The 18462-nt window shown below is 38.2% G+C and overlaps 1 protein-coding gene across 1 annotated transcript; it reads right to left on the bottom strand.

The window, feature by feature from the left end:
- Positions 1 to 1291: 1291 nt before the first annotated feature.
- Positions 1292 to 18461, bottom strand: TRMT44 (tRNA methyltransferase 44 homolog). The gene is made up of 11 exons (XM_033060157.2): positions 18059 to 18461; positions 16303 to 16420; positions 15257 to 15476; positions 14120 to 14188; positions 11422 to 11529; positions 9948 to 10019; positions 6842 to 6948; positions 6008 to 6191; positions 5035 to 5425; positions 4111 to 4227; positions 1292 to 1735 (listed from the first exon to the last, which is right to left on the bottom strand). The coding sequence occupies exons 1-11, from the start codon at positions 18459 to 18461 to the stop codon at positions 1503 to 1505; spliced, it is 2022 nt and encodes a 673-aa protein (XP_032916048.1). The 3' UTR covers positions 1292 to 1502.
- Between the last annotated feature and the right edge of the window lies 1 nt (position 18462).

The raw sequence follows: 18462 nt of genomic DNA, 5'->3' as shown, positions 1-18462 counted from the left end.
TCCTTTTCACCAGGCTAAAAAGCCCCAATTCTCCGCAAAGCTGCCCTTCACAGGACATGTTCACTAGACCCTTCATCAGCTTCATTATTCTTAGGATGTGTGTTTAAAAGTTACACCTTTTCAAGAAAATAGTCATAACTTGCTCAAGGTGCTAAATGTTCCTTTGTTATGATACACAGAAACCCCATCATCCCAATATTATTAAACACACTTTCTACTTTTACTCCTTACTTTGAAAATAAGAAAAAAACAGGCCAAGTTGGATGAGGCTTTGAGGAATCTGATCCAGTGAAAGATGTGCTTCCCATGGCAGGGGAGCTGCAACTAGGCAAACATTAAGGCTGCCTCCAATGCAACTCATTCTATGAATCTATGACAGCGTGGCCTACAAACCCTAAAAACCTACACCTACATCTGAAGGCTTCCACAGTAATTTTCCAGAAAGTTGCTCCTGCAAACCAATTACTTTGAATCAATTAAAAAAGCAAAGAAAGGACTAGGAAGGGTATTATATAGCATAACTGCACAGTAACATGGAAAGGAAGCTATCAAGCCAGGAAAGAGTGAAATCTCCCTAATTTCTTACTCCCAAGAGTCACTATAAGAAACCATAAATCCTCCTGTCGAGGAATACATTCAGTGCAGTTAGCAAGATGAGTAGCTGTAGTGTGAGTTGCACGCTGAGCTCTGGGTGGTGGGAGCCTCAGGCACGAGGCCAATAAATGGCACCCTTTGCACAGGAAAGGGCCTGGGGACCTGTGGCACCATCAGCCACTTGGGATGAGAAAGGAGCTGAGGACACCCAGACTTTGTGTGCTGGGCCTGTGAGGGTTTGAAAGCCCAAGAGCTCCTTTCTACAAGGTCCCCCATCAGAAGCAGCAGCTTGAGTTGTTATTTTGTTGTTGCACCAAGTTTAAATCATTTTAAGGATTGAGACATCTGAGACTGAGCTATGGGAATTCTGGGGCCAGGGAGTAAAGGGACCTTGTCTGACTGTGCAAGTGTGGGGGTGTAGGGAGTCAAGCAGGGCAACCGTGGGCTCACTGCAGCTGTCTGCTTTGAAGGGGCTTCAGGTGTGGCTGCCAGAGCGGCACATGGATGGTTGGACAGAGAAGTTTCCTTAACACTCCTTGGAAATGTGGAACAAAACTTTCAGGCTAATTTTCAGGGTTTGAAAATGCTGCACCATGTACTTTTGAACTGATTAAGGATCACGAGGAGTTGGCCAGGAAATTAAGTTCTTAAGCTTTACTACTTGTACAAATGCATGCTAGACAAGCCATGACAAATACAAAAATATATACGTACTTTATCTATTCTCTGTTAATAAAAAAATAAAGAATTAGAAATACAGGAGAACTTGTAAACCAACTGCAAAATAAGATGCACAGAAATGAGGAAAACCCCTCCATACTGTACAGATGTTCACACACTAGGCAGTCCCAAAGTCAATCACAGATTCTGTCATGTACATAGGCCTAGACATAAGTTGCAACATTTTATTACTGTATATGTTTTTTCTTTTTTATTATCTGAGACTGCCTTAGTTCCTCAGTCCCATGGGCATATGGACAAGCTTCAGAAGGTAAAGAACAACCATCAGGATGATGAATGAAAAACCAACAGAGGCGTGTTTTAAATGCTTCAGCTGAAAGGCGCCGTTTCACTTCAGGTTTAGTTTTACTTGGTGGTTTCTCTTTTCTCCAGTCACGAATATGAACTCTTCCATTTAGAACTAAGATTTAAAAACAAACAAAAATGCACCTGTTAGTAGATAGCCATGGCAATTATATTGGAAAAAAACTGCAGTGGCATTCTGTGAATAAAAAACTTTGCACAAATGCATCACTCAGGCAATACCAGATGAGCCAGAAACAGAAAGAACACAACAAACCAGACAATGTAGACACAGTACAAAGAAGACTTGACTGGTTTCCCTGAGAGATGTTTTACTGGGATGCTGGTAAGTCTGAGGCACCTTTGCATCATCATTGTAGAAGTTTGTTAGCTCATATCAAATATAGCAGTTGGGATCATTTAGACTAGGATCATCTGAACTTAGATTGCAAGTTTTAACAAAAGAAGTTTCAACTTCAAGAACTGTAATTCTTCCCATGTTTGTAACTTTATGATTCCATATTTAAAATGTGATTACCAGCAAGTGTCTTCTACTACTTTCACAGTTCACTGACCCAAAAACGCATTGTGCCAAGGAGATGACAAGCCTAATCTTTCATGTGAACCAACACTGAATTATCACTGGTTAATAAGGATTCAGCACTTTGAGCTTTTTTAATTCATTTGCTGTGTTAGGATCATAAACTGCACATGCACACACTTGTGAATCTCTGTCAACTCCTTAAACAAGTAAACAAAATAGATGAAAGGAAGTTAGCCAGAGGGGAAGAAAAAAAACAGATGACAAAAAACAGTGAAAATGAAGAGGGAAGAATCTGCTACTTTTAAGTTGTCATGCTCTATCTTCATATTCTGTTTCAATCACACCTTCTGTATCAGACACTTGTAGCTTGGGAGAGTTAACCAATACCATTCTGCATTTGATAATTGCTATTCAGAAAGTAACAAGTCCAGTGAAAGCTGAGTATCACACAATCTGCACTGGATGAATTAATGTCTCCAGGTTATTTTGTGATACAGACAGATCTGAACTCATATTAAGCCAATCAAGAAGCAATTTCAGCTGAGCTTTAAAATCCCTTGCAAAAGACAAAGAAAAATTAGCAGCTATTTATGATCAAGCATATTTTTTCCCTAGAAAAATCAGACTTGTACTGGACAAGATACCTGATATCAAGAAACCACCACCGATCAGTTATTCTAAGAACCACTTTTTGTTTGGTGTGTGTGTGTGTACATCCATCCATTTCCATGTTTTAAAAGAAAAACAGTTCAGTAAAGATGACAAAAGAGCTGTAGCCATGTTCTTCTCTGTCCTCCTGCACAGGAGCAATGTCTGTGGAGACCACCAGAAGTTTTTTGTTATGGTGACACCCTACTATGGGAAGAATCAATGGTGTCTCCCCAAGCCCTGGAGAGTACCCCTGTGACATAAGATTACTGAGAGAGACTTGATTAAGTCAGACCTTTCTTTATAGGTAATGTGAACACGGCGTCCAAGCCAATTTAAAATGTTCATCCCATTTACAATGTAACACATTGCAAACCCTATTTCACTTATTCCTAATGATAGGGAGACAAATTCAGACACATAACAAACTCCATGCAACCAACTCTCTTTAATGGACGGTAATTCAGGAGGCCAAGTGTACAGAAATCTTTAGTGGATGGGGAACTTGCTTAAGATGATCACTGGCAACAAACTGGTTGCATATTCAGGATTACTTGCCATGGATTAGTTGATCAGTATTTTACAGGAAGCATAGAACTGTTAGGACATAAACACTTTGAAATTTGAAGCAGCTTTAATACTGATAAAATCTTGAAGATCTTGTATTACTGCAAAGCTACATTTTCATTTTGCAAAACTTCATACTGACAAAAAAAGCCCCAAACCAATTACACAAAGCACACTGTCACCACACATTACAACAGGGAAAAAAACCCAAATGCCATCAACAAACCCAGCCAGCCATGGAGCCCTGCTACTGAGTTCCTTCTGCCATGCTACCACATGCTACACAAACACATCAAGCCTCATAATTATAGGTTCTTAAGGAGGCTAATTTTGTTTTATGACAGGATTTACACTTTGGGGCTTGGTACAGTCACACTAAACCTCAATTAAATGCTTTAGTAAAGTTGGTCTGTATTTGACAGCCTCAAAACCAGGAAGAAACAAAATAAAAGGTCAAAGAATAGCATCAAATTAACCACTTAAACTAAAGCTTTGTCTTTTCAGATACAGTCAGTGCAGAACATTTTGCAGATAGACACCTTACCAATCTCATTCGTAAGAGCTTTACTAACAACATCTTGGAGCAATGGGCACGTACTGAATGTTCAGCTTTCCACAAAGATACAAAAAGCAGCTAAAAAAGCCACCATAATTTTTCAGTTAAGTATAACTGAAGAGAAGATAAAATAATTTATTAAGGAAAAAAAAAAAATCAAAACTCAAAACTCCCTTACCTTCAAATACTTGATGATTGTTCTTGAGTAGTGTCTGCAGGCCTCCATATTCACTTTTCAGCTTTTTTAAAGTCTCTTTATTCAAGTGTTCTGCCACTTCTCTCAAGGAAAGGCTTTCTGCAAGAAAAAATGGTAAAATTATTAAATATAATTTTATATATAAAACCTTAACACAATTCAACTTCTATATGAGGTAATGATATGAGCAGAATGTCAGAATTACCTACCAGTACTGCAGCAATCTTTTTCTCACAATATGATATATGGTACATATTTTACATGTATATTGTCTGTAAAACAGCAGCTTTCATTTTACAGGACTCAGGTCAGAATTTTCACAGTAAGATACTCTTTTTATTTGCTCTGTTTTTATTACAGCAGCATATAACCTCATTGCAATAAGCACTATTTATAAGCATGCACTATTGTCAGTAACAATATGACAAACTACAGTGAGTAAATAATAAAAACAGATGGAAGAAAATGTAAACATGGTAGCAGTGAAAACTGACTGCTTATACAATTAACAGCAGCTTAACATTTTTTTTTGTTCCTAAAACTAAACTAAAAACTCCTAATCATGTTGTAACCTATTGACCCTTCGAAGCACTTATTACAAACTCTTACAGAATTACAGCTAATTATTATCTTAATATTCTAAACCATAATATTTATAGTAATAGTTGGGTTTGATTTAATAAAAATGGATTCTGTAATAGTATTTAAGTGTAAACCAGGGAAAAAACTCACAGCAATTTCAAAATATTCTTCTATGTGCAATAAAACATAATGGAAAAAAAAGCACCTTTGATTACGACTGTATTGTTCTCAGTGTTTCCTAAAAATCTATTCACAAACATGTAAATTTGAGGGAAAAGACATGTTCTACCAGCTAAAGATAGTGTAAAGGAAAGATAACCTCACCTCCTTGATTCCAGGTATTCATATTTCCACCCTGCTCATCAGAACATGATTTTTGGGGCGCTGCATTTAACAGCAAGTTCGCCACATTGAGAACCACTTCATCTACAAAATCCCGAGGGAGGGAAGCACAATTTCTGATTTGTTCTACTTTTTCTCTGGGTTGAAATCCAGGCATCCAAACTGTGCCAGCTGTCTCAGCCTCGTCTTCAGGAGGTTCTGAGCCTGCTTCTTTGCACAGATCACCACAGGGATCCTTATGGTTAAATTCAACCCTTCTGTCACACGTGGCCACAGCACAGGTCCGACGACTGTTAATAAACTGTGTTATCTGCTTGTCAATCAGAGCACGTTCTGCAGCTGGGTAGGTCCTGCTTTTCCCAACAAAGCTGACCTATTTTAGTACAAACAGGTAAATCAGTGTCAGTCCTGTACTTACACCCAGCCCCACAGCCTCCCCATGTTTATGCAGGCTTCTCAATGCCTACAATTAAATTCAATACCAATTCAATGCTCAGCAACACCTGAGGGGTTTTTAATTCCAGTCTTTGAATATTGGTGCCCCAGAAGAAATCTAGTAAACAAATCATAATCCTAAAAACAAATAGCATAATCGCATGCGATACAATTGCACAGTAAAAATATTGTTCCTAACCCTCAGATTATTTAAAGCTGGACTCCTCTTCCTACTCTTAAGAACATTTCACTTTGAATTTCACTAGACAAGAAAAACAGCAAAATTAAGTACAAAAAAGTAAGACAGGCAGCTAGAAAAATTAGGGCAAAAAAATGAGGCTTAAGTTTTCCATCATATAGAGTGACACAAGAGAAAATAGTGAAACATTTCATTAGGAATGTACCTATGACATTAAGAGCAGAATTCCCAAGAAAACAATGAGTATTTTTAATCTCTTTTCAGAGCATACTGTATCAGATTAAAAAATAAAGACAGAAGCCCTACAGAGGCCAAAATTACCCTTTTTGTTGATGGAATTCTAAGGCAATCTTCTTCCACGTGAAAGCCACATACAGATCCCACTTGGGCAACAAAATCAAGATATTCTCTATATTGAGTTTTCTTGCTTTGTCTTCGGCTGTATTTTCCATGGAAATCAAAGAAGCAGCATGGCAACACAAAGTAGCAACATGAATAGGAAGACCTACAAGAAGAATAACAAACTGCTGAACAGTAAGTTGTTTCAAAACACAAAATTTTAACAATCTATCACATAAAAGCAACAATGGAATTTTAAATTAAGCAAAAGAGCTTCATGCAATCATATTTATAACTTGCTCTTTCAGCTGAACTATTATTTTAGTCTAAAATACAATTTCACAAAGTATTTGATGTAGCAACCTACTTTGCCAACTTACTTTGCAGAAGTAGAACTCTAAATTTGTGCTGCTGGTTGTAAAGAGCACAACAGCTCAAGGCAAGGCAGAACCATAAGCTTGTATTTACCAGAAAAAAAAACAAAAAAACCCACAACAAAAAACAAATAACAGCTTTACATACAAAGAATAAAAAATAGTTTTGGTTTTTGAATTTCAAAGCAAAATGCTGCACTGAACTCTATGAGAAAGTAAATACTGCATCTGAGCTTCTCCACAGAAAGAGAAACACTTTGTAAAAATAATCAACTTGCATAAAAAGTAGCCTTACAGTCTTACAAGAACAACAGATGTGGAACCTAAGCTGACAGTTTTTACCAAGCCCACATAGGTAATTATGGAGGGGTTGTTTGTTTTTTTTCCTGCCTGTTTGTTTTTTAATTCCTTCCATCCCACTCCCCTTCCTCTGCAAAATTACCTAGCTGCAATTACAGGTATCCATGGTGTCAACTCATCTGAATGGTTTCCTATGAGCCAGTCAGTATCTGGAAAGAGATGACTGTCACCTGGAATGATAGTAGCTTCCTAAAAAGCAGAACAACACAGTAAGTGAATCCTATTGCAAGTTTCTTTAGAGCATTTTATTTAAAGCACTAAGCAATAATATAAAGTAATACCAGCTGACAAATACACTGTGAATGAGCACCACAGACACCAACATTTTTCTCAGTTAGCAAATTTTTATAGCTACAAGAGAAGTAATTAAGCAACAAATACGCACACAACATGGGTTGGAAAAAAGTGGAATAACTACTCTGATTAAAATACATTTAAATATATAAACAAATATCATACACTAAATTATGATTTCTTGCCAATCTCCTCCTGTAAGCCTGAACTCAGTTTTTCACAAAGGCATTTAATTTGCTGTCTTGCAGCCCGTAGGACTCACACAGCAATTAATCAGAACACAGCTTCATTGTTATTTTCTCCACCTTCACATGCTGCCCAAAATCCAATTCTAGTATACAGAACACCCCTCTGCACATACTATCATTCACATATAATAAAACAGTAACAAAAAAAGAAAGCCCAAGTAAAACCAACAGGACAAATTCTTCATACAGGCTAAATTCAAACGTTCTACATTGCCTATGTTTGTGTCTCACAAATACATTTTTTCACTTTGAACTAAGTTCAGCAGAGGAAGTACTGAAAGATGTTGACACTAAGGTAGTAGACACTCTTCCCTGAAAATGTATATGAACATTAAAATAATTATTGGACAAATTTGAAAATTTTTTAGATTTGAATTTCCACAGACCTTTAGGAAAAGTTCTGAAAATTATGCCCATAATCTCTTTTCATATAGAAAATATATTTTTTAAATTCAAATGTACAAGCAAAGCAGTATTTGTATAGGAATTAAAGAATAAAATAAAACAAAACCACTCATTAGGGAATTTCAGACTATCCTGGTTACTTTCCCAATCCCTCTTAAGGATCAATATCGTGATTGTTCACTTTAAATTGTTCACTTTAAATACTACAGCTCATTTTTAGATATGTATAAGCATTTCTAGATAATGAATGTAACAAGGGGTTTTTTTGGCAGATTACTGGATGTTAAATTACCAAGCCTTTAAGTGTTTTCTTAAGGTTGATTAAACACGTTACTCATACATTACATTACAGTTTTGATCATTCAATTTAGGCATAGCATGAATTATCAGTGCCCATTTTGACAGTCACCCCTAATCAAATTTGCCTTCACTGTGTCTGACAGCAGTTTGGATACACAGAGTACCACCTGTTACATCCATTTACGTCATTAGTATTGTACTGAACCACACAGGTGGCAACATCCACTCTGCAACTCATGCTGTAAGTAAAGATCAAAACAAAATTAGCTTCAGGGGTAACAACAGGCTGTGAGCAGGTGCTTTTTCCTTCTGTGGCTCCTATGGCTACAGGAGCCTTGCAAAATCATTTCACCCTTCCTGTTCACTGTCTAACTCCTACCAGCACACATCATCACTTTGTTTGGCATATATTTTTATTGTTTCTTTCTAAGCAGAAAAAGGAAGGTGCAACACAAAGATAAAGAGACAATGCTGTTCAGCATGATCAAATGTGACTTAATACAGTACAAGGAAACGATGGAGCACCACAGCTTGATGTTTTGGGGTGTCTGTTGAAGCTTTTCAGTAAGATCTGTTTGCAGACTGCAGCAAAAGAATATGGCAGTTTTGGCAACCTGTACCCAAAATGGTAGGGTGGCAAAGAGAAGGGCACACAACACTGAAATCTGTGACCTCCTGTGGATGATACAATTCCTCCAAAGCCATCTTCCCCTGGCCCCTGGAACTTACTATAATAGATAAGGTATCCTAGATACCAAGGCTGAGCCAAATTCCTTAAGAATTTGGTCACTCTCTAACACCTTGGAAGATAATTGGTTAGAAATTAGTTTGTGTAATTGATCAGTTCACCTTTAGAACTCTTGATTTAGACTGGATGCTGTTCTTTGAATAAAATTTTTATTGGCTGGATCCCCTTTGTCTCTGGGGATGCTGCTTGACCACCCTTTGCATGAAATAAAAATTCTTGTGGAAAGCATCAGGCAAGGTCTCTGGCCTTTCTCTGCTGGCTAATGTAAGTTCCTGAGAGATGGCTGATCGATATTAGCATTCCCAGGTCCTGGTAAAACAACCACCAGAGACAAAAAGAAAACTTACAACCTCCCATCTGTTAAAACTGATGTTCTTTCCTAATTTAATGCGTTAGCATCCAAAGATATGTTGAATTAACTTTAAACAGCACTTCTAGAGAATAATCACAGGTGGAAAATTATTTTACTATATTGGGAGCTGACAATTTTTGACAGAACACAGTAAGACATTTTAGACCTGCAGAACAAGAAACCAGGAACACCACCTCCAAAGGGCAACTACTCATTGGCACACCATGCTTTAATGAGTACCAGATTAAGAATGCCTGGAAGCAAAGTGAATGTTCCTGTGCTCAAATTGTTCATAAAAATGCTAACATGAAACCTGAAATATAATCCCTGTTGCAGACTCATTTTCCTGTTCATTTTTGAAGGCTATTATTGCAATTATTTAGGTTGGCTCCATTGAGGTTCAACAACAATTTTGCCCCCAAAATAGAACATAGCACTAGAAGGTCAGAATAACTTTCAAGAAAATATCCAAAATTATGAGTGGTTTTATTATCTTTTATGAGATAGTGGTGCAAACAAAGCTGCTTAATACTGATCCTCCAGTAAAAAGAAAGCTTGTTTCATGGGGGGCGTATCTGTACAGGCAGTGACAATATGCCAGTGGTTCTTGAGAAATAAGCAAGTTGCAAATAAGCAAGGGTATAACACAATATTTTTGTTGTAATTCCCTTTACAGCTTACTTTACCCCCAAGGGATATGGGTAGCACCATACCAAACCCACGGGTCCCTTCAGACAACTGTCAGTATCCAGTACCCTTACACTTGCATAATACAACCTGAAACAATGAACAAATGAATAAATGGACATATCAGTAAGACTGACATACATTTCCATAATACCTCTAAATGTGTCTCTGGTCCATACATGTCCCATATTTTTCTTCTCCTCACATCAATTCCTCTGCCTGAATGCTGAAATATTTGAACAGCAGAAAGATTCAAATTAAGTACTACTTTTAGCAGAAATTTCAAATAGATTCAGTAAATGTCCATATTAACTTTGATTATTTCATTCATGCTAAATTTTAGACACGTAACAAAATCCAGCTTTGCCCTTTCAGGCAGAATCTGAATGTTTTATTCCCTTTCTTCCCGTTGAAATATGAAGGGAATTACTAGGAAACCTTAAAAGTGTATCTGGTTCAAAATTTTACCTGGGCACACCTGAGACTACTCTTGAAAATCTGTATGTCTACAAAAGTAAAAGCAGAAGTGTTGATTTTTGGTTTGTTTTTAATATATCAAAACCTTTCACAAGGTGAGTACTACTGCAGTGCCCACAGGGTTCAAAGAAGAATGCTTCTTTAAGCAGTCCTTAGTGGAGAACCACCTGCTAACTACTGAAGCCCAAACACTTTTTCCCTCTTTGACTTAAAGGGAAGAGGAAACAGACTGGAAACTAAAGAAGGAAATTAAGAATGTGTAGTATTTGAAATTCAAGAACCTTGTGCAGAACAAGAAAATTGATTACTAAAAAGTCTCAAAAAACTCTTACATATTATTTTTTTGACATTCAGTGTTTGTCAGCACTGAATGGATGAATGACTGGCTGAATGAAAAATCCACACAGAAAACAGCAGCTTATATTACACAAAAGTTTTCTGGCCACACAAAAATAGAAACCTTGTGCTAGGAGAACTTGGAACGTTTTCCTACTCCCCAAATGACATCCTTTTATCTAATAAGAGATATTCATTTCCTCTATAAATTTTCCCATGTTCTCCCAAAAGTGGAAAATGTAATTTTCTGAAACAGACAGACCCAACTTAAATGGGTTTTGTTTAGTCCCACTTTTCTTTTGTTGCTATTTCAGAAACTATGCCTCAAGAAACTGAATTATGCTGTTGCCACATTTTTACTCCCACAAGTATAGTATGCTGCTATGCATTTTTAATTAAGAAATCTCAGGATTGCTTTCGAAGAGATAGAAAAACATTTCCAGGACATCACAAGGAGAATTGAGTTTGGATAAAAATAAGTTCATGAACACATCTTATGAGAGAATCTATGGAATAAAAATTCCACATTCCTTTTTGCATAACTAAAATACTCAAATACTTTTTCTTTTTCCTCTTAGTTTCTTACCTCAGAAAAAATAGCCCTGATCGTAAATGAAATACACTAATTAGGATAAATATATGAATGGTTTCTAATCCTCTGGTAGGATTTTCTGTTAGTAACTAGAGTGACAAAATCCTGTTTTAGCAACATGAATTATTTTTTTTTTGGCTATTTGCATACCAGATAAAAGGAAAGTATAACAAGAATACTGACATTAGTTTTTAATAATTATTTTTTAAAACATTCTATTTACCCCTTCATTGTTTAGAATATGAACCAGCAAACCATTTCCACATCCAAGATCTACAAATGACTGTTTCTTGGTCAACCCTTTTTCTTTCCTCTCTTCTTCCCAAAGAATCTAAGATAAGAAAACAGAACATATTAGCCACCTGTTCTGAAGTTTCCCTATAAGAAACCATCAAAGGTGATTGCAGATGATAGGAGAAAGCTGGAAAAGCAGACTTGACAGAAAAATATTCACTGCACTCACAAATTCTAGTCCCTGATCTGTACATAAGTAGGAACTTTTACACAGATAAGTGGTTGTTTCTCTGCAGAGCATGGATTAACTTTTAGGACTTTCCAACTCTTTATTCTTCAATGAGAAGCTAGAGACCACACATTCATAACTCTGCACTCTGACTTTTCACTAAGACTTTCAAAAATCCTGAAGAGTATTTAACTATTAAAATTGGTATTTGTAACACTGTCACCTTTGAATATCAGTTCTGCTAAAGGGAAAGAAGCTGAAGATAAACACAGTTTGCTAATCTCATGGATTATGTTTTCAGATTTACCAAAAACTGCAATTTGGTTCTAGGCAGTAATCCCTAATTACCTCCTTCACAGATCTTACCCATCTTCCAATTCCTGCAGAGTTTTTCACAACACAAACTCAACAGCTACGCCCTTGGCCATGCCCCTGGACAGTGGGTGATGTCAATATGATTGCAGAATAAAATGAGGTCACATGTAGATGCCATAAAACCATAGTAACTTAACACTGGACCTACCTTTTCTTAATCACCTGTGTAATGTACTTCTAAACAATGAGTTTCATAAATAATCATACAGACACCTGAACATTTTGCTGCAGGTTAGGTTATTAATACCATGCTTTAGGTTTTCATTAACATAAGCTGCATATTAAATTACTTCAATAACTTTCTGAAAACTACTGCTATATTAGCCAAAACATAATCACTGTAAACTAACATTCACTTATATAAAAATGCTATTACTCCACAATTTTCTTGTGGCTACAATAAATTCCTAATTTTCAACACTGAGTATTAAGTTGGTGGTAAAAATGGTAAAGATGAGTCTATTACATAGCTCTTTGCACAAGCCAGTATCTAAGATTCTAAGAGATTAAACACTTAATTATCAAAATAAATTAGTCCTCAATGAGTACTGTAAATGAGCTAATTTACTCACAAATACTGATTTAGGTAAGATGCTTCAAGTATATTTCAATGTAGACATGCTCTTATCACACCCTGGATGGCAAACAAAAATATTTATGTGCCTGCCTTTAGAAAACCTGAAGTTTTTAAGAACTGTGGGTGGCAGAATTTTCATAGAATCTTAAGCAGGTAGAAGAGCTGAGAAAGTTTTCTTGAGAAAACTGCACCAAGCATTTTTCTGGCCTCCTAGCATCTGCAGTTGACCTTATTACACTTGAAGATGGGATTTGAGATGAAATTTCATAAAGAAAAGGCACGGCAGTGAAAAACCATAAGTTTTTATTTGTTCATAGCATAAAATGAACAAGTACAGTAATTTCACGATTATAAGCTGCACCATTTTGACTAAAATTCTGGTCCGAACCCAAAGTGCGGCTTATAATCAGGTGCGGCTTATATATGGACAAAGAACGAAAAGTTGCTGTTTTAGTTTGGAGGACAGGTGTCTGCTGAGAAAGGCAGGAACTTCTCTTTGAAATGGATAATGTAAACCCTCTCTCTCCAAATTATTATAATTCTGAAATCAAGGGGCTCTCAGGCAAAGATAAGGGAATTAGGAATAACAGTTCTTTTCTAGGGAAATTAAAATAGAAATACAGTACTACAAAGAAACAAACTCCAAACCCTGACAAAGTCAGAGTACAACCTGACACCCCGTCAGGCAGGGTGTTGGTAGCAGTCCCATTAAATGGTGGCTGCATCCTCCTGCAGTGACAGATGTGGCTCAGTTGAAGCAGTGCTCCTGTACAAGGTGCAGTTTCCCTCCGGAGGTCCAGTGGTGATGTGGAGAAATCCGGTTTTCCTCTGGAGTCCAGTGGAGAAAAGGGCCACCTTAGTGTCCCAAAGCTTCTGTTTTATTTTGGTAAGAAATGTTGGGCTCTTCCCCCTGGCTGGAGCAACTTCCAATGGGATGCAGTAATTTTATCAGTCCCACAGTGGGACTCAATGGGTCATCAGCACAAAATGACTCGCTGAGGAAGGATGGGTTGTGAAAAGATAAAGAACAATGCCCTGCCTGGTTTCAATGGGTGGCCCATTAGCAGAATATCTGCCGTGGAGATAAGGATCACTGCCCCCACTCTCAACAGATGGTGATAGAATAGATACGTTTTATCACACTCTGCATTGTAATGTGCGGCTTATAATCAGGTGCGGCTTATGTATGGACAAAGAATGAAAAGTTGCCGACACCGGAAGTGCGGCTTATACTCAGTGCGGCTTATAATCGTGAAATTACTGTAATAGAAAAATGTATAAATCAATCAATCCTAATCTCTAACTGATCCATCTTATCACTTCTCTTAGTGCTTTTGGCACTATGTATGTAAATGATACATTTCCTGTGACAGAAGATTGCAAATCTTCATCATATCTTCATGAAGAAGTTTTTGTTTACCTCTAAATTATCATCTCTATAGAGGTTGGTTCTGTTATTAGGAAATGTCATCTTACAGCATATTATCAGTTAAAATAGTTCCCTACCAGCAAGTAAGTGGCAATGGCAACATCTTCATAAACAAATTTCTCAGGATCTGTCACTTCAGGCCACACCTTAAAGGAAAAAAAAATAGAATGGAAAAATAAATACAAATTTATTTTCTGCATGATCTGAAATAACCTCAAAAATGCTCAGACACAGCAATTTGTATACTTACTCATTTCACTTTCTGGAATTCACTGATTTTGAATTTTAAGCTCATTAAAATATACCCAGAGAATAAAAAGACTGATTCAACCAAACAATAAAGTTTCTAAGACCATTTTGGCTCCACGTATGCAGGCCACAAGTAAACAGCTGCATCTGTTCTGTAACAGACCACTGTATGTTTTGTTTAATGTTCTCACAAGAAAAATCTTACCTATGCCTCTGCAACACTGAGAACATGAACATTTGTAAACTGCTTTTCACATGAGAACAACCTCTAATTACCCTGGCGGACATGAAGATTCAAAATCTGACGTACGAGGACAGTAAGTGCAAGTGTTATTCCCAAGTGTTATTTTGTAAATGAAGAATTGAAACGAAGACCAGCAATTCTACTGCAGAACTAAAGACTGAATCCCTGCCTTATCCAAAACTCTTAATTCTCCTCTCCTATGTATCTTCATGTAAGTACAGAAATATTAGCAGTAAAACCTTTCAGCATTTTCAGTGTGTTTTACAAAAGCATTTACCAATTTTTTTGTTTGCAGCTAGAGCCAAATTTGCAAGAATACAGACATTACTTCACAGAACACTCTGTTGCTCTTCAGGATAAGAAAAAGAAATTACAACACTGCTCCTCTAAATCAAACACATATTAATATAGTATCCAAAGGTTTTGGAGAAGAAGGTGTTTTATTTCTGCCTTCTAAAATGTGGATGGCTATTTATTCTACTTACCTGCAGCTTCCTTTTTATCACAAATAATACATCCTGGAAAATGTCTAATTCCTCCAAATACTAAACTGTTTATTCTGCATATATACCAAAAAAACATCCAAAACACAAAACCAAACAACATACATTATAATTCAAATGCTTCTTTTATTTAAAAAAATATTGAAATAAGCAGCTTCATTACATGAAGTTAAAAAAAAATGGAAGGATAATACTACTGCACTTACTGCTAAACTTACCTTTACCATCTCTTTGTACTTTTCTTTGAGGTCCTGATAAACCTTGGTGTATTTTGCCACTGAAATGAGTGACAGTGTACTTTTAAATTCACTGGGCTTTTGCTCCACAGACCATTTAGCCAGTTTAGACAGAAATTCATTTCCAAGCCATGCTAGTTTGGGGTACACAATTCCATCTGAAAACCAATCTTCTGGAAATGGAGCGACAACAGATACAGACCTTAAAAACAAACAAAAAATAACTTAGTATAAATACAGTATTAATTGTTTCAGCTACCTCAAGGACAGAGAAAACAAGGATTAAGTGAAGAAAATCAGCAGAACAGAGATATAAATCCAGACTGGAGAATAAGTAACTATGTAGAGAAACAAAAGGAAAATAAACCAGTGAAGTTACTGAAAAATGGAACAGCTTCCCCTGAATTCTTTTAGCTCATTATCTCTCAATTCAAACACTGCATTTAAGAGTCCATGTTGCATTTAACACAATAAATGAGGACTCCTATACAACGAGCAGCCGGATTGCACTAAACACGGAAAGTCAACTTACAAAATTAGTGAAAAAATTAGGAGAAAAACCTCTCCATTATCACAACTCATCATTTCAAAATCTCTAACTTTATTCAGATTTTATTAGAGTTACATCCCCAGATGCTCAGGACAAAACTGAATGGTTTATATTTCAGTGACTGAACCTCAGTGGGTTTACAGCAACTCCAGTTTGACCCTGACCCTTACTAACAGCCACAGAACCATTCTCACAGGCACTCTACATCCTCATGATCAGAAGAGGTATATTTTTTCTAGACCACACTGGGGTACAGTCAATGTTTACACTCAAACGTGAACAGCTTTGTTTTACGTTATTCTGGGTATTGTAGATGTTTCTTTTCAGAGAACACTATGAACTCATATCACATCACTATTGTAATTAACTACTGAAGCAGAAAATCATAAAATTTAACTTCCCTACATATCAATACTAAACCACTGTGTGACTCTTGCAATAACCTCCTGTTTGCTTCTTCTCTCACTGCCACGCTTACCATTCCTCATCTTTTATGTGTTTAAGTTGAATTTGATAAATATTGCACTTTTTAACCAGGTATTTTCCTTCACTGTTTTCCTCCAAAGGCAGAAAAGTCACAGTTCCATTGTGAACATCTGAAAAGAAATGCAAATAGGGGTTTATTATTCCATGGTGCAGCCCACCCTGGTTAGCACCAAAATAAACTTCTGCCTGCAAACCAGTGAGGAGAGATCTATGAGAAGAAAGAAGGAACCACAATGCCACCAGATCTGTTTCTTGGTGCCTGACATCTGAAACTATCTGATGATTTCAGTTCTCCAAATTTGGCATTCTATCGTATGACGTTTCCAAGTCATCTAGGGCTGACCAGGAATATTCATTTTCACCAAACCTTGCTCTTTTAATAAAGCAAAAACTAAACAATACGATTTTTCTAGTATACAATATATGTTGCTTTTCCATATCCCACAGCAAATCTGGAGTCTTGAGAAGTAGGTGTGCATGCAGCATTACTTCCTCTAATTTTTTTCTTTTTTATTGTTTGCCCAGAGCATTTTTTTAGAATAACTTAGTAAGTTCTCAATCTGGAAAATGATTTTTAAATTACCACCAAAACAAATATTCTTGCAACTAAAAATGCCATATAATCAGGCCACATAATCAGTTTTCAATGGACTCCAAAAATTTTCTGAGTTAGACAAAAAAGAATTAATGAGCAATAGAGCAAATGTCAGGTCTTACTATCTTGCCCATCCTTAGCAATTCTACCTCTAACATTGTAAACAAATTAATTATTAAAAAATCTCCTAGGCTTTTTCCTAGAGATACACTCTATAGATGTAGCTCTTAGCATCAAAACAAAAAATAAATCAAAACTGCAACATGTAATATTTTTTTTAAGGTATCAGGTAAGAATCACAGGCCTCAAGAACATCCCAAGCGCGCCCCATAAATGACTCAGTCTTTCTGAATTGTAAGTCGAGTTTCTGGAATTCTGATTCTTTGCAAAACACTAGTACTGGTATTTAATCCGCATTAACATTTTTTTTCCAAAATTTATCTTTAAAACAGTGTCAAGTTCTACCCTATGTAAGTTTCTTTATATTGGCAGCGTACTAGCATCATACAGTGTAAAAAAAACCACCCCGAAGCGTAACAAGAACAAAACAAAGGAAAAAAAAACAAACAAAACAAACAAAAAAACTCAAAAATAAAAACCCCCAAGTTGAGCTTCTTTCTTAAGCAATACTAAGCATTAAGAAAGTCGATGCAAACACTTCCCCTCGGCCAGGCAGGTTCCACAGCTGCTACTCTTTTCAGTAACTACGCGTGCACTACAAGCAGCGTTTGTGGGCGGGCAGCTCACTCGTGACAGCAGCTCCCGAGTGCCACTGGTCTTTGGCCTCTGTAATTTCTATTTTAACTGCTGAAACTTCAATGCTTCCTAGCGCAACAACGAAAGTTAAAAATAAACCCTAAGCACACGATCGGGACAAAAGTCCGTCTCCATTCGCACAAACAGGGGAGCAAAAAGCGGCGTTTCTCCCATCCGCGAGCCGATCTCCGTGGGGACAGGCCCGCGGCCCTCACACGCCGCGCTCCGGGTCCGGCCCCTCCGCGCTCACCCTGCACCGCCAGCTCCCGGGCCGGGCCCGGCCCCTCAGCGCTCACCTTGCACCGCCAGCTCCCGGGCCGGGCCCGGCCCCTCCGCGCTCACCTTGCACCGCCAGCTCCCGGGCGGGGGCCGGCCCCTTCGCTCCCTCAGCGCTCACCTTGCACCACCAGCTCCCGGGCGGGGGCCGCACCGGGCCGGCCCCGGGGCAGCAGCGTCCTCAGCAGGGCGCGGAGCTCGCTGGGCCCGCCCCAGCCCGCCAGGGGCGGCGGCAGAGGCAGCTGGCCCCGCACCTCCCTCCAGAGCCGGCCCAGCTCCGCGGCCCCCGCCGCTCGCCCCTCCTGCGCGCCGCCGCCCCCGCCTGCTCCCACGCCGGCGAAGCATGGAGAGATCTCGCCGCCCTCGCCGAGCAGCACAGTGCCCTCTGCCTGGACAGCGGCGCCGCTCAGCCTCCTGTTGGCCACCTGCGGCTTCTCCAGCCACACGCGCACGGCCGCCCAGAAGCCGCGGGGCAGCGCGGCGCCGCCGGGGTCCCGCACGGCCGCCGTCCCCACCGGGCCCATC

This window comes from Catharus ustulatus, chromosome 5 (assembly GCF_009819885.2).
Source record: "Catharus ustulatus isolate bCatUst1 chromosome 5, bCatUst1.pri.v2, whole genome shotgun sequence".
In the NCBI taxonomy this organism is placed as follows: domain Eukaryota; kingdom Metazoa; phylum Chordata; class Aves; order Passeriformes; family Turdidae; genus Catharus; species Catharus ustulatus.
This window is presented reverse-complemented; position numbering and strand designations above follow the sequence as displayed.